The following is a 15655-nucleotide window of genomic DNA, read 5'->3' as shown; positions in this document are numbered from 1 at the left end:
CCTCCCACTAGCAGTAAATATCAGGCAACTCCATCTTTGTCTCTATTAAAAATTGAACCTGAGACCTTGTATAGTACTCAGTCCAACTTCATTGAACCACTAGGCCACACTCTTACATGCGTTAATGAAATGATTTATATTCCTATAAATGGTTAATAGTTGTCTTTAGACCACAATTTTCATAAGCACTTCGTCCTTTCTTAAACTCTACTCTAGGTCAAATCAAATGATGTCACATAAATGAGGACAAACATAGTATTAAGTAACAATATACTAATATTAAAGGACCAAAATTGCAATTATCACTAATATTTTATAACGTAAATTATCACCTTAAAATGAACCTTTAGAGGCCATGCATGCATCTCTTTAGCGCCATTTTCGTAGTTCTATTGTATTGAAAATTCAAAGAAAAAAAAAATTAAACAAAATTAATTGATTTTTTTTATTTTTTTTTAGAATTACAAACTGATCATCAAAAATGCGAAAAAAAATTGATGAATTTTGTTAGCATTCATACAACAACAGCATTTTCCAGAAGAACAAAGAATTATATCGGGCCCATTTCATACCAATACTTGACCCGAAGGCCGAACCCAATCCTTGTATAGTTATTGATCTAATTGCATACAAAAACCCCAACTGAAAAAGAATTTATTATTTTTAGGATTTTTTGGGTGTGGGGCCTAGATTGATTATAATTCTTGATTTTACAATTTGGATTTTTTTTTTTTTGGATTATACAATTTTTGCGTGAAATTTGGAGGTGGGTCACAAAGATTTTTTGTAAAAAGTTTTGTTTTTTATGAAGGCCTGTTTGAAGTTGGGAGGTTAATGTAGAAAAAAATTGATCATTTTGTGTATCATTTGGAGATTTGAGGGAGGGAACAAAAAGGGGTTTGTGGGGTTTATTGTAGATTGTAATTCTTGATTTTATAATTTGGAAGTCCTTTTTTTTTTGGATTGTGCTATTTTTGCATGAAAATTGGAGGTGGATCATAAAGATTTTTGTGAAAAGATTGAGATTAAGACATTTGGGAGTGGAAAGATTGTTTTTTTTGAAGGCCTGTTTGGAGTTGGGAGGTTAATGGTGAAAAAATTGATCTTTTTGTGTGTTCTTTGGGAGATTTGAGGGAGGGAACATAAAGGGGGTTTGTGGGGTTTATCTAGAATCATTCATGAAAAGAATTTTTTACTTCTTTGATGGTGATTCAAGGGCAAATGGGTGTGAGAGCAGTAGTAGTTCATTTCTTTCTGTTCTTGTTTATGTTGTTTTTCACTTTGGTAGCTGTATCTGGAAGCAAGGAGGACTTAGAAGATCATTTGCTTGCTAATGTGATCAACTCTGTTGAGATTAATAGGGATATGGTACTACACTTTCTTATTGTCTTTTAAGCTTGAGCCAATCTGATAGTATTACTGGTGTAATTTTGTGCTCCGTTTATTGCATTAATTTGTTGTCGTTACTGTTCTTTCTCATCCTTGTTGTGTATTAGTGTGTTACTCTCATTTTGCATTGTTATTGCTTCCATATTTGTATCCCCTTTTCAAACTGTTCGGCAAGCTTTATTTAAGCTGAGGTTTATAGTAAACAAGCTCTCTATCTCTACGAGGTAGGGGTAAGGTCTGCGTACATTCTATCCTCCACAGATCCCACTTGTGGGATTACACTGGGCTTCTTGTTGTTGTTGAGTTAGTTAATTGGTCTTTTATTGTTCCTAGGATGGTATAGCTCTTCTTGAGCAGCATTAGGGAGAATTAAGCTATTACTCGATCCCTTGCATTCGAAAAATATGTAGCAATAGGAATTTCTGATAAAGAATGAGCATATGTTTCCTAATCGCCATATTCAATTTCTTATGTTGTAGAATGATTTCAAGCCACACGGTGTCTTCCTAATGCTGGAACAACCTATTCTCATTCTCGTCTCTGTTGCAATGTTCTCGTCCCCCACTAACTTCTCTTTTCTTGATAAACAAAAGCTTGTTTTCTTTCTTTGTGTTCTAAAACTTGCGACAGTGTTTTATGTTCTTGTTTCTATTAACATAGTGAAAAGAAAATTGGGAAGTGCCGTAATGCAAAATAATTCATCTCTACCCTGTGACTCATAATTGAGCAAGAGAACCCCAAAGTAAAGCCGTCACAGATGAAATTCAAAATCAATCAGACTAAACAATTCCCCTGTAAAATTTTGCCTTCGGCTCTCTTTTCTGTCAGTTTTATATCACTCTGGCCTTTTAATTGCGTTCTTTCACGTCTTTGCTTCCTTCAATTGCACATTAGTTCCTTATTACTTTCTTGCTACCATTTTTCCTTTGTGTTGGTGATTGTTTATCTTTCATTGTACTAATTTGATATGTACATGTTTGAGAATGAGCATTCATGAGGAAGTTTGATAATATCTTCTGCTGCAGGTTGAGCTATTTTGGTTGAACTGTAAGATAGAGTTAATACGTGCTAATGAAGCTGTTGAAGATCTTGAGTATTATGTTGCAGAGGAAGATTCAAGTGTGGGAGATGGGTTCCTGCTTAAAAGTAGGTCAGAAAAACATAAGCATATCGGTGACTTGCATCCGCTGGTTAAGCAAGTCCTTCTTGGTTGTTTGAGGGAAAAAAACCTCTTGTTTCTTATATGTGGAGAGGAGAAGGGCTCACCAAATTGGTATGCCAGGTGTGTGGAGTTTCTCTTCTCCTGGCATGGAGCTCCTAAACGACGCAAATTGAAAGCAGCCCCTAGTCCTCCTCCTGCCTCTCCTAAGTCAAAGCCATCTAAATCACAAGACGACAAAAACTCAAAAAAGAAATCTGCAGCTAAAGACAATAAGAAAACAAACAACGTTGGAGTTCCTATTATAGCGGCTTGTGCCGCCATAACTGTTCTCACAGCACTTCTGTGCATATGCTGCTGCTGTTGTTGTCAGTGCTGTAGGAGATCCAAAAAGGGGTTGAATGATGAGAGGCCCCTTCTTAGCTTAAGCTCGAGTGACTATTCATCACACAAGTCATCTGCTTTAGGATCTTCATTCAATAACAATCCCAATGATGATTCAAAGATTGAGATACGAAGGACGGGACCAGCTGGAATGCCTCCACTGAAACCTCCGCCTGGTAGGGTGGTTTCTTCTGCCCCACCTGCACCTCCGCCTCCTGCAAAGCCATCAACTCCTGCACCTGCTGCACCACCTCCACCACCTCCACCACCGGGAAAGCCTTCTTCTGTTGGCTCAAATCCTTCTACACCGGGACCTCCTCCTCCACCACCTATGAAGCCTGGTCCTCGACCACCACCTCCTGGTGGTCCACCTCGGCCACTTTCCACGGGCTTGAAGCCACCTCGACGTTCGCATCTTGGATCAAATGGATCCTCAAGTGCTTCAACTGAGGAAGAAGATACTGATGCTTCCAAAGCTAAGCTTAAGCCTTTCTTCTGGGATAAGGTTCAAGCCGACACTGACCAATCAATGGTTTGGCATCATGTCAAGGCAGGATCTTTCCAGTAAGTCCATCTTTTCTTGCTTTATGCAGCTTTAAATCATTTTAATTTAGGAAGGAGTTAAATAGACAGTGAATATCCTTTAACAGGTTTGATGAAGAGCAGATAGAGACTCTATTTGGATTTTCCGGAGGTGAAAAAAAGAAGAATGGGCCAAAAAAGGACCCCTCTCAAGATGCTTATATTCAAATCATTGACCAGAAAAAGGCACAAAACTTATCTATTCTTCTTAAAGCCTTAAACGTGACGACTGAAGAAGTTTGTGATGCACTGAAAGAAGGTGATTTCACTCCTTCAATGTTTAAATGTCTAAGAACTGCTAAACAGAATGTCTTATTTAGCACTATATTGAATAAAACCCATGTTGTACCGTATTGACTACAGATTCCCCGATTCGGAGAACTGAATGATTACCTAGAGTTTTCTATGATCTTTTGCTATGCTTAACACAAATAATATGTGCATTTAATTGTTTCAGCACACGTTTTACTGAGGGAAAAAATCTATAAGAGATTGAAACAAAAAAGAATTAAAAAGGAAGTGGAGAAAGAGGAGTTGCACAAGACTTGTCTGCACATTCACCTCTCAAGTGTTTTTAAGATTATCGGGCCAATATTTCCGTTTCTGTTCTTATTGGTTATCTTGTTATTCAAGGAAAGAATCGTGCCTAACTGCTTATCGATTTTCCATCTCCTTCATGCCAATCATTGAAATTTTTTAAAGGTCCTGAAAGATTTAGTTCTAGCTGTATGCCATATTTCTATAGTGAACTATTACATGCGTTCATTCCATGGGCGGATCTTAGCTCTCGGCAGTATATAGATTACCCCATTCTGAACCTATTGAGGGTAAATCTTGCATCGACCTCTGCTTCATTATTGATCTTTAAAGGTTTACTTGCTTTTGTATTCTGGTGTAAGTTCTGAAATTGTTCTTGGAAATTTTTGTTCCAAAGGCCTAATTGTAGTAGATATAATGCTTACTTATCACATGAGTTTCTGCTCTGTTGTTCTGCCTATTAAACCAAAATGCCTTAATTGATTATTGCAATGATTAATTGAAAATATTTTAGGGATCATCACAGAAATAACTGATATGAAAGTGTATTCAAATGTGAAACTGAAATTGCTGAAACAGTTTCTCATTAGGAGTAAGAATGTAACTAGTGTTAGTTTATTAGATTGTATCATTGAGGAGGAAATGAAAGTAGGTGAGTTACTTGTGAAGGAAGGAGTTTTAGTATTGATCGATGTTGGTCGAGTTTGTCTTTTTATTATTCTTGTTATTATTATTTTTTTTCACATAAGTGCTCTTTGCTTTATTAATTCAACTAGAAGTGTGATATTACCTTATCACCTGAAGTCTATGAAATGCTTGACTTCTAATGACCCCCTTCCAAAGTAAAGTTATGAAATGCACTCTAGTGAAACAATATCTAGCCTTTGATGTATTTGTGAATTTTATCTAGTTAGAAGACTGGTGTTTATTCATGTGAATCATTGTCCTTGAGACACCCTTTAACCTTTCTCTGCATGTACATGTTCTTTAGGAGCAGCTTTACTACTGCAGTGACCATTATTTATCTGCAATATCACATTCACTTTTGAGACTTTGCTGAGAGCCGTACCTTGCAATGGTTACATATTCTAAATTTGATGTCAGAATAAAAAAGGAGTAGCAGTTTTGCTTATGGTAGCATGATCACAATGATTATACTGTCAATATACAGTTGCTATTTTCTGGCAATTGATAAAGCATTGATGTACTTGTATGTTAACTAGAATGATATTTCTTGGAAGTGGAATGTCGTGTGTTCTTAGAGTTTGCATCTACCAAAGCATGACTAATGGTTTAAATTTACTCAGGAAATGAGCTTCCTGCTGAATTCATTCAAACTTTGCTTAAGGTGGCACCAACTGCTGACGAAGAACTGAAGCTGAGGATCTACAGTGGGGAACTTTCTCGGCTTGGACAGGCAGAGAGGTTCCTGAAAGCCTTGGTTGAGATTCCGTTTGCATTCAAAAGGCTAGAGACATTACTTTTCATCTGCACACTTCATGATGAGGCATCAATGATCAAAGAATCATTTGCCACCTTGGAGGTGAGATCGTTTTCTTGATTTACTATCCACTTTTGGGTTGTACAGAGTGAAAATCTCGTAACTTGTTTGTGGTTTTCATATTGGAAGATATACTATGAAATATTCTGAAACTTGCATAGATCAGGAACTTTTGCTTCCAACACTAATCTAAGTGGACTTGTCTGAAGAATCAATGTGTTTATATGGACAGTTCTTCATTGTTTGATCCTGTTATATGTTCACAACCAAAAAAAACAATCCTTTGACGCGGAACCTTTATAAGTAGAAAGGCTAACCATAATGACCTTACAACAAAAACAACTATGCCTTAGTCCCAAACAAGTTGAAGTTGCGCTATCTGAATCCTCACGGACCAACCATAACTGACCCTTTTCCTAAAAATGATGAATAACCGTATTGGCTGAATAAAGATATGAATGTTTTATGGAAATCCACCTGGAAAGTGCCCATAGTTATTATGTAAGATGCCCATTGTTATCATATATAAAATACTAAGTGTCGTTTAGTTTGAAAATGGTTATCCCGGGATAACTAATACCAGGATTAGTTATCCCGGGGATTACCCGGGATAACTTATCCCACCATGTATATGGGATAAGTTATCCTGAGACTAAGGGGAAAATGGTGGGATAAGTTATCCCGGGTTGGATTAATCCTTCCAACCAAACAAAGGAAAATGTGTTCTTTTATTTTATCCCCGGATAATTAGTTATCCCGGGATAACCATTTTCAAACCAAACGACCCCTTATATTGTTAGAAGTTGGAATCTACCAGTTCGAAGGGAAAATGTTCGAAGAGAGACGAAACTTCTCGAAGGAGCTGGAGAGCAAAATATCTCATTATGAATCTGTGTGCATACAGAAAAATGTTTTTTTCATTACCCTACAAACATGAGTTTTTAGTATATATATATACCAGATCCGAAAATAAGAGACTCGGATAAATAAAATGGGCCTATGTACTAGTTGGGCCAATGTAAAATACGTACAGATGAATGAATAAAATAATTAGCCCATTCCACAATGATCCATAGAGTCAACACCCCCCCTCAAGTTGGAGGGTGACAGAACTCCCAACTTGTTCAGAAGAGAATGATGAGCAGCACCAGGTAAAGTCGTAATAAAGATGTCAGCCAGCTGAGAAGCACTAGGAGTGTGACGGAGACTGATCAGTCCAGCACTAAGCTTGGCACGAACAAAGTGGCAGTCCAATTCGATGTGTTTCGTGCGTTCATGGAAGACCGGGTTCTTGGCAATATGAATGGCGGACTGGCTATCACAAAAAACAGGAACAGGTAGAGAGATCTGGATGCCAAAATCAGAAAGAAGGCGCGATAACCATGTAATCTCACCCACAGCTTTACTCAACAAGCGATATTCAGATTCCGCAGAAGAAAGAGAAACTACAGGCTGCTTTTTGGACTTCCAGCTGATCAAACTATCACCAAGTAAGACACAAAAACCAGTTACAGAACGGTGACTGTCAAGGCAAGACGCCCAATCACTATCAGAAAAAACTCGAAGAGTTAGATCAAGAGAGTCACTGGAAAACAAACCAAAACCAGGAGAACCTTTGAGGTAACGCAAAAGATGTAAGGCAGCCTGCATATGTGGCACTCAAGGATGCTGCAAGTACTGGCTTAAATGCTGAACAGCAAAAGAGAGATCTGGGCGAGTGTGGGTCAAAAAATTCAATTTTCCCACTAGACTGCGATAAGACTCAGGCTGAGCCAAGGGATCCCCCATATTAGCAAACAACTTCTTGTGAAGTTCCAAAGGACAAACCACAGGAGAAGCAACATCACAAGCATAATCAGATAGCAAATCAGTAACAAACTTACTTTGATGCAAAAGCACACCAGCAGCAGAGTAGGAAACCTCAATTCCCAAGAAGTAATGTAATAAACCCAGATCCTTGATTTTGAACTGATCATGGAGAAACAACTTAAGAGCAGAGATCTCCTTAAGGTCAGTACCAGTCAAAATAATATCATCAACGTAAACAGCCAAGATAACCAGAGAATCAACAGACCCCTTAGTAAATAAGGAGTAATCATTAAGAGAATGAGTGTAGCCCTTGGACTGAAGAGCAGAGGACAATTTTGCATACCATTGACGAGAGGCCTGACGAAGCCCATAAAGTGACTTATTAAGCTTGCAGACCATAGGGATAGAAGAAGAAGCTAAAACAGTAAGACCAGGGGGCAACATCATATAGACCTCTTCATCCAAATCCCCATGTAGAAAAGCATTGTTAACATCAAGTTGGAAAAGAGACCAACGACGTTTAACAACAACGCCACAAGAGTCTTAATGGTGGTCATTTTGACCACAGGGGAAAATGTTTCATGAAAATCAATACCTTCAACTTGAGTGTCACCCCGGACCACTAAGCGAGCCTTATATCTTTCCAAAGAGCCATCAGCCCTATATTTGATTTTGTAGACCCACTTGCACCCAATGGGCTTTTTACCAAAAGGGAGAGGAACAATGGACCATGTATTATTAGCCTCTAAAGTGTCAAATTCCTGTCTCATGGCAGATTGCCATTGAGGAAATAGAGCAGCTTGAGAATAACTACGAGGCTCAGAGACACAGGATCCTGACCAAGAATAGAAGCACAAGAAGAGGAGCATGGAATAAAGGAAGTATGACAGACATAGTCTTGAAGGTAACCAGGAGGGTGTGAAATCCTGGAAGATTTCTTGAGAGGAGGTACATGTGCAGAGCAGCAGGAGGAAAAGTAGAAGCAACCGGGGAAGGTGCATCAGGGGAAGAATTAGGCAAAATAGGATCTTCAAAGTAAGAAAAAGTTAAAGGACACATAGAAGGGGATGATGAAGAGATGGAGAGAAAAGGAAAAATAGAATCGTGAAAAACTACATCCCTAGAGACAAAACAAGACTTAGAAGTAGGTTATAAAGTTTGTAACCTTTTTTAGCAAATGGATACCCTAAAAATACACAAGGAATGACACGCGGAGAAAGTTTATCCCTATAAGGGATGGGAACTGTGGAGTAACATAGGAAGCCAAAGGCTTTAAGATGAGAATAGGAAGGAACTTTCTTGTGAAGAATCTCAAAAGGGCTCTTGTGGTGCAGTCTAGGAGGGGGGAACCTATTAACAAGATAGGTTGATGTCAATAGGCAATCCCCCCAGAATCTAATGGGAAGGTGAGATTTGAAAAGAAGAGCTCTAGCAGTTTCTAAAAGAAACTTATGCTTCCTTTCAACAATCCCATTTTGTTGAGGAGTATGAGGACAGGAAGTTTGGTGAATAATGCCTTTGGAAACAAAGAACTGAGACCCAGATAAAGAAGAACCAAGCTCCAAAGCATTATCACTTCGAACAGTTTTAACTTGAGAATGAAACTGAGTTTCTACTAAGGTAATAAAAGCTTTGAGGAGATCAAAAACATTTCTTTTAGCACCCATAAGATGTGTCCAGGTGGCTCTAGAGTAATCATCAACAATGGTAAGAAAATACCTAAAACCATCATAGGTGGGGAATGATAAGGGCCCCAAGTATCAATGTGAATAAGTTCAAAAGGAGATGAGGAAGTAGAAGAACTATCACTAAAAGGTAATCGAGGTTGCCTAGCTAAGGGACAGATGGGACAAGTGAAAGATTGTTTAGAAGACAAACCATTTGCAATATTAGGAATGCATTTCATTTTAGAGAAAGGGGCATGACCAAGTCTATAGGGCCACAAAACATCAGTTTTATTGATAGAACCATCAGTAGTTACAGAAGGACAAGGTACAAACGAACTAGGAGCAAAAAAGGAAGTGGGAATAACAAGGGATACATGAGAATCACAAGCAGAAGTAAAGGAAAAAGGGAAAAAACAGGACCAGCTGAGGAATCTGATGACCGGAGAAATTTGTAGAGACCACAATCAAGCTTACCAAGCACCACTGGCTTCTTCAGAGAAGGGGCCTGTAAAGTGCAAGCAGACTTGGTGAAATGTAAGGTAAACCAGGTTGGTGAAGCAATTTGGATACAAATATCAGATTATACTGGAAACTAGGAATGTATAAGACATTGTGTAGAACAAGGTCAGGAAATAAAGCCAAAGAACCAGTATTGGTGACTTTGAATTTATATCCATTGGGGAGGGAAACCGGAAAAGGAATTGGGAGGGATTGAACATTAAACAAAAGAGAAAGGTCAGAAGTCATATGATCAGATGCTCCAGAGTTTATAATCCATAAAGTGCTATCTATCCTGGTCAGCAAACATGTATGAGGCAGCTTACCAACAAAATTAGCAGAAGCTAAAGATGGGCAGGCTGTAGACATGTCAGGAAACTGAGCTCTTTGCAATAAAACAAGCAGCTTAGAAAATTCCCCTTTGTTGAGACCAGGAATGTCAGAAGGTTGAAGAAGTGTTGGGTCAGAAACAAATGTCATCATTCCCAGGAGTGTTAACCTTTTGGCCAGAATTAGCAAGCTCAACATGAGCAACTGTTCTTTTAGATGGTGGCTTAGAGAACTTAAAATTTGGAGGAAAGCCATGAAGTTTATAACATTTGTCAATAGTATGACCTGGTTTCTTACAATAATTGCAAACCAGAGAGGAAGGCTTTGCAGCTTTGAAATGCGTTTTTGGAGTTGCAGATGATCTAGAAACTCCAGCCTGGAAAGAGGCAGATTGCTGAGAGAAGGAAGAAGGCAGAGGATACACTCCTCTGTTTCTCATCAGCTAAGAGGATACTATAAGCAGTACCAATGGAGGGAAGTGTCTTCATCATAAGAATGTTGCTGCGCACTTGTATGTAAGTATCATTGAGACCCATCAGAAACTGGTAAACCTTTTGTTCATCATCAAAGGTCTTGATACCACCACAAGTGCATGTAGCATTACTATGAGCAGACAAGGAAGCAAGCTCATCCCAGAGTTGTTTAATTTTATTAAAATAAGATGCAATGTCTAAAGAACCTTGGAAAATATGAGCTAACTCCTTATGAATCTCGAAAATGCGAACCCCATCTGCTGTACCATATCTCTCTTCTAACTCAAGCCAAATATCCCTAGCAGAAGCAGAAAATTCAACACTACAAGCAATGTCCCTGGACAAAGAGTTAAGCAGCCAGGAAACTACAAGATCATTACAGCGCTGCCACTGCCGGGATAAAGGGGAGGAGTCAGGGGGTTTAGACGACGAACCATTTATGAAATCAATCTTATTTCTGACAGACAATGCTACCAAAATGGTCCTACGCCAACTACCAAATCCAGTCCCATCAAAAGGACATGAGGCAAGAGAAGTACCCAACTCATCAGAAGGATGAACATATAAAGGGTGACAGGGGTGAGTATAATCCTCACTGTGAAAAATAGCGCGACTACTAGCCGTGGAACCCGACGGATCCACTGTTGTTGACATATTCACCCATGCAAAACCATAGATACGAGATGTAATAGGAAGAAGAACAAGATACAATTACCAACACCGTCGCAACCGGAAGGAGACGAACTTGAGCAGTTACCAATCGTCGCCGGACTTAGACTAGAACTAGAAATATTCCACCCAAACATTTCAAGGATAGTATCGGAAGAGAACCACGAATCAGATGCCCCAAAAATCAGAAAAAAAACCAACAAACACCAACCGTCGCCGGTCGTCGAAAAAAAATGTCACCGAAACACCTCGAGGGTAGTATCGGAAGAAATCTAGGGAGCAGATCTAAAAGGATTGACGCTCTGATACCATGTTAGAAGCTGGAATCTACCAGTTCGAAGGGAAGATGTTCGAAGAGAGGCGAAACTTCTCGAAGGAGCTGGAGAGCAAAATACCTCATTATGAATCTGTGTGCATACAGAAAAATGTTTTTTTCATTACCCTGCAAACATGGGTTTTTAGTATATATATACAAGATCCGAAAATAAGAGACTCGGATAAATAAAATGGGCCTATGTACTAGTTGGGCCAATGTAAAATATGTACAGATGAATGAATAAAATAATTAGCCCACTGCACAATGATCTATAGGGTCAACATATATTAGTAAGAAAAGATTGGGTTTGTGCATCCAAGGCCATAACAGGTGTTGCACTGCTTTTTTACTCTGCCTGATTGTGTTTGTTCCCTGATTCTTTTTTCTTCCACTATGTTGAAGTAAAAAAGAGTTATCTAGAAGCTTGTATATAAAATATTTTATTTTCTTGATGGAAAAGTAGCAGGAGTATTATGGAAATTCACTTTGCAATTACTGGAATAAGACCTGCACTTTAGTCAAGCTTCTAGTCAGAAGGTTAACTTGTTTGCTGTAAGCAAGTGCGATTCAATTTATGATATCCAAAGACACTTCATTTTGAGCTAGTGATATATTTGGTTTTATGCTTATTATTTGTACTTTATGACAGTTTGATGACATAGTTCTTACTTATGAAACTTAGAGCTAAATATGCCTAGTTGAAAATATATATCGTTCCCTTTCCTAGCAACTGGTGTCCTCCTTGCATATGTTAACTATATGGTTCTTCATATGCTCAATCAATATATTATGCATGAAGGATATTTAACACCAAATGCTGTGGATATCTTCATGCATGAGCATTAGGCCGAAGCTTCTGGCTTTGCGGCATCTGTGTAGCAGCTTATGTTTCTATTTTAAAAGAATGACTTGAAGAGAAAGGAATTGTGGGAATTTTCTGTGTAGTTCTCAAATCATCTACTCAATGCATATATACAAGATAGCTAGAGAATAGACCTAGAGAATCAAAGCAAAACCAATAAACTTTATACACTTGTAACTATTCTATTGCCTAACTTGTAACAAGTTTTTATCCCTGTACTATGTATTATGTACATCTATGTATTTGGGCCAAACTCTGCTGTAGTTTCTATTGGTGTTGTGAACTGGTTTAATAGGCCCAATCTGTGATGAAGGCCCAATGTGTTGTTGCTCAAATAATTCGTGGTGCTTCTTTTTCTTGTCAGAGATCGATGATAAAATCTTAACTCTCATATTTTTCTGTTCATTTGTTTAATATCCTTTAAGATTGGTGTTTTATGCATGCTCTTTTTGTTTTCTAGGCTGCTAGCATAGAACTCCGAAATAGCAGGCTGTTTCTCAAGCTCCTTGAGGCTGTTCTGAAAACTGGCAATCGGATGAACGATGGAACGTTTCGTGGCGGTGCACAAGCATTTAAACTTGACACGCTTCTGAAATTATCAGATGTGAAAGGAATAGACGGGAAAACTACATTGTTGCATTTTGTTGTTCAGGAGATAATCCGCTCAGAAGGTATACGAGCTGCCCGTGTTGCCAGGGATCTAGGGAGCTTGTCAAGCATCAAGTCCGATGATCTGCTTGAGGATTTGCCTCCGGATACAGAAGATGACTATCGAAATACTGGTTTACAAGTTGTTTCCAGTTTGAGTAGTGATCTTGGAAATGTGAAAAGAGCTGCAATTCTGGATGCAGATAATTTAACAGGCACAGTGGCCAAACTTGGCCATGCACTTATAAAAGCACGCGACTTCCTAAATTCAGAGTTGAAGAGCATAGATGACAAAGATGGGTTTTACCAGACCATGAAGAAGTTTGTGCAGAATGCCGAGCCTGATGTCATGTCATTACTTGAGGAAGAAAAGCGAATAATGGCTCTTGTTAAGAGCACGGGTGATTATTTCCACGGAAATGCTAAGAGGGATGAAGGTTTGCGATTGTTTGTGATTGTTAGGGATTTTCTCGTTATTTTGGATAAGGTATGCAAAGAGGTAAAAAATGCTCCAAGAAAGATAAATAGCACACCAAGGAGTTCAGAATCCACCCTTTCACAGCGACCTGATCAATCCACCCCTTCACAACGACCTGGTCCATCCGTCCCTTCACCAAGACCTGATCAATCTGTTCCTTCACAACGACCTGATCAGCGTCATAAGCTTTTTCCGGCTATCGCAGACAGGCGAATTGATGATTTTAATTCAGACGATGACAATCCGTAAATACTTTTTTTCTCATCAGGTACAAGGTACCTAGCTCTTATTGTTTGTTTCCTTTTAATTCCTTCTATTTTTCCTAGCTGCCTAGTGTAGCTTCCTTATTTATTTGTTTTCATGTTATGTTTTACTTAGGGATCTGAGCACACCAACTATGCCTCAATATGAATCCTTACTGTCCATATCGCTCCATTTATGCTCGTCTGAGTCTGCTAACCGCTGCTTAGGGATCTTAGTGAACGAGGACAATGGGATAAAATATTCTTTCATTTTGAACCCCAGGAATGGTAGATGGAAATCCGGAAGAGATTGACTCGTTGCTTGGTAGGCTAACTTGATCGGAACAGAGACCTGACAAAAGCTTCAGTGAATTTCAGAGATGATCTGCTACCTGGCTCTGCATCGATGTGTCCCGTCTTGCAGCTCCACTTGTCCTTAAGGAAGTAGCTAGGATCATTCTTTTTGTTCTTTGTAATTATTTTGTCAATTTTGCTGACAATTCTTTGTTCGAATGGAAGTAGCGCTGTGCATTATTTATTCGCGATGTTTACACGAAAGCAATGTATATAATTTGTTCCGCCACAGGAAATTATTTGATTCGTCATTTAAAAAGTTGTCCAAATTATTCTTGCCCAGTTTTCTTGTCTTCTCTACTGTTTTTGGGGTGTTAAAAGGACTTCTAGTACACTTCCTCAGTTTCTTGTAAGCTCAAATTATCAATGTTCTGTGAGGTCATGATCCGTAGGGGATTGGATTACTCGTTCTTTCACTGGGGATGGGCGAACGAAGGATAACTCCAAACGTCACACATTCATCGCCTATCTACCATTTAGATGGCACATTGATACAGTTCCAAGCGAACAAATTTAACCCAAACTCTCGCTATATATTATGAATTATTCCCAAACTCTCGCTATATATTATGAATTATTCAGCTTTCGCTATTTCAAATAGATACAGAGTTTCCTCTGTAACATAATTTTTCCAAAACGTAAAAAGACATAAGTACATAAAATAATCTCTTGGCATTAGTTTTGCCTAAGAACAAGTGCAAATAAATTGCGAGAAAAGAAAAGATAAAAATAAAAGGCTAAATTTGAATTTAAAAAGAGAATTAAGTTCAAAGACTAAAATATATATATATATAGCAAGTAAAAGTTACAACCGCTTCTGTTACAGACAGTTAACATCGGTTGAGTGACTTGATATTCGAAAGCAAGTGTTAAAATCTCTCCTCTCCTTTTTTTTCTTTCTGTCTGCAAGAAAATGGTATCTTCATCATCACCAATTCCTGATCCTCCGCAGGCCTACGAATCCGCGAGTGATATTATGAAAGAAGAAAATGAAGAAGAAGTTGTTATCTCTAATGCTTCTCCCACTAATAATTGTACTGGCCTTGCGTTGAGTGGACGTAAGAGATTACGCACCGATGAAGAAGAAGATGGTAATGCAACTTCTGATGCAAATAAATTAAGTAATGGAGAAGAAGGGGAAAAGGAGATTGATGGACAGAATGAAAATCAAGAATCGAAACAAGGTGAAAGAGGAAAGAATGGAAATCAGGAAAACAAGAATGGAGAAGAGGAAGAAGCTGGAGGGAGTCTATTAGGAGAAGCAGATGAAAATCAAGAAGAAAATGATAATGAAGAAGAAGACAGCAGAGAGAATACAGGAGGGGACGGAAATGTGATTCATCAAAATTCTGAACAAAATGGAAGTGGAAATCAAGAGTCAGAAGGAGATGAAGGCGACGAAGACACAGAAAATGATGATAATCAGGAAGAAAATGACGACCAAGAGGAAGATGAAGAGGAATACGAATTAGTAATAGAAGAAGAAGAAGAAGAAGAAGAAGAAGAAGTTGAAGAAGAAGAAGTTGAAGATGAATAAGAAAGAAGAAGAAGAAGAGCTGCTGAAAAAGGAAAACAACAAGTGTCAGAACAAGGAGGACTATCAGTTACTGAATACTACGTCGACTATGATGCTGATCCTCTGGATGTGGCGATTTTAAGATCAATCTTGGATTTCAAGTGCCACTATGGGTATTCTCCACATCCACCCTCACTTGATCTCATCTATCACATCATGACTGCAGTCCCCCATTTGGAAA

General features: G+C 38.6%; 2 protein-coding genes across 4 annotated transcripts; one reads left to right on the top strand and one right to left on the bottom strand.

Moving 5' to 3' along the window:
* Nucleotides 1-353: 353 nt before the first annotated feature.
* LOC107856334 (formin-like protein 5) lies at nt 354-14161 on the top strand. 2 transcript variants are annotated; one of them, XM_047415625.1, is made up of 6 exons: nt 354-1368; nt 2415-3496; nt 3583-3773; nt 5359-5594; nt 12637-13570; nt 13681-14161. In XM_047415625.1, exons 1-5 carry the CDS (start codon nt 1204-1206, stop codon nt 13549-13551), a joined length of 2589 nt encoding a protein of 862 aa, XP_047271581.1. In that variant the 5' UTR covers nt 354-1203; the 3' UTR covers nt 13552-13570; nt 13681-14161. The 2 variants fall into 2 exon arrangements, with proteins under 2 accessions (XP_047271581.1, XP_047271580.1); XM_047415624.1 differs by having other exon boundaries at nt 12637-13577.
* Nucleotides 6403-10983, bottom strand: LOC124900136. Of its 2 annotated transcripts, none has more exons than XM_047415626.1 (2): nt 7151-10983; nt 6403-7032 (listed from the first exon to the last, which is right to left on the bottom strand). In XM_047415626.1, the coding sequence occupies exon 1, from the start codon at nt 10981-10983 to the stop codon at nt 10219-10221; it is 765 nt and encodes a 254-aa protein (XP_047271582.1). In that variant the 3' UTR covers nt 6403-7032; nt 7151-10218. The 2 variants fall into 2 exon arrangements, with proteins under 2 accessions (XP_047271582.1, XP_047271583.1); XM_047415627.1 differs by having other exon boundaries at nt 7166-10983.
* Nucleotides 14162-15655: the final 1494 nt, after the last annotated feature.

This window comes from Capsicum annuum, chromosome 7 (genome assembly GCF_002878395.1).
Source record: "Capsicum annuum cultivar UCD-10X-F1 chromosome 7, UCD10Xv1.1, whole genome shotgun sequence".
NCBI lineage: Eukaryota > Viridiplantae > Streptophyta > Magnoliopsida > Solanales > Solanaceae > Capsicum > Capsicum annuum.
The sequence above is the reverse complement of the archived record's forward strand: the minus strand, read 5'-3'. Positions and strand labels throughout refer to the sequence as shown.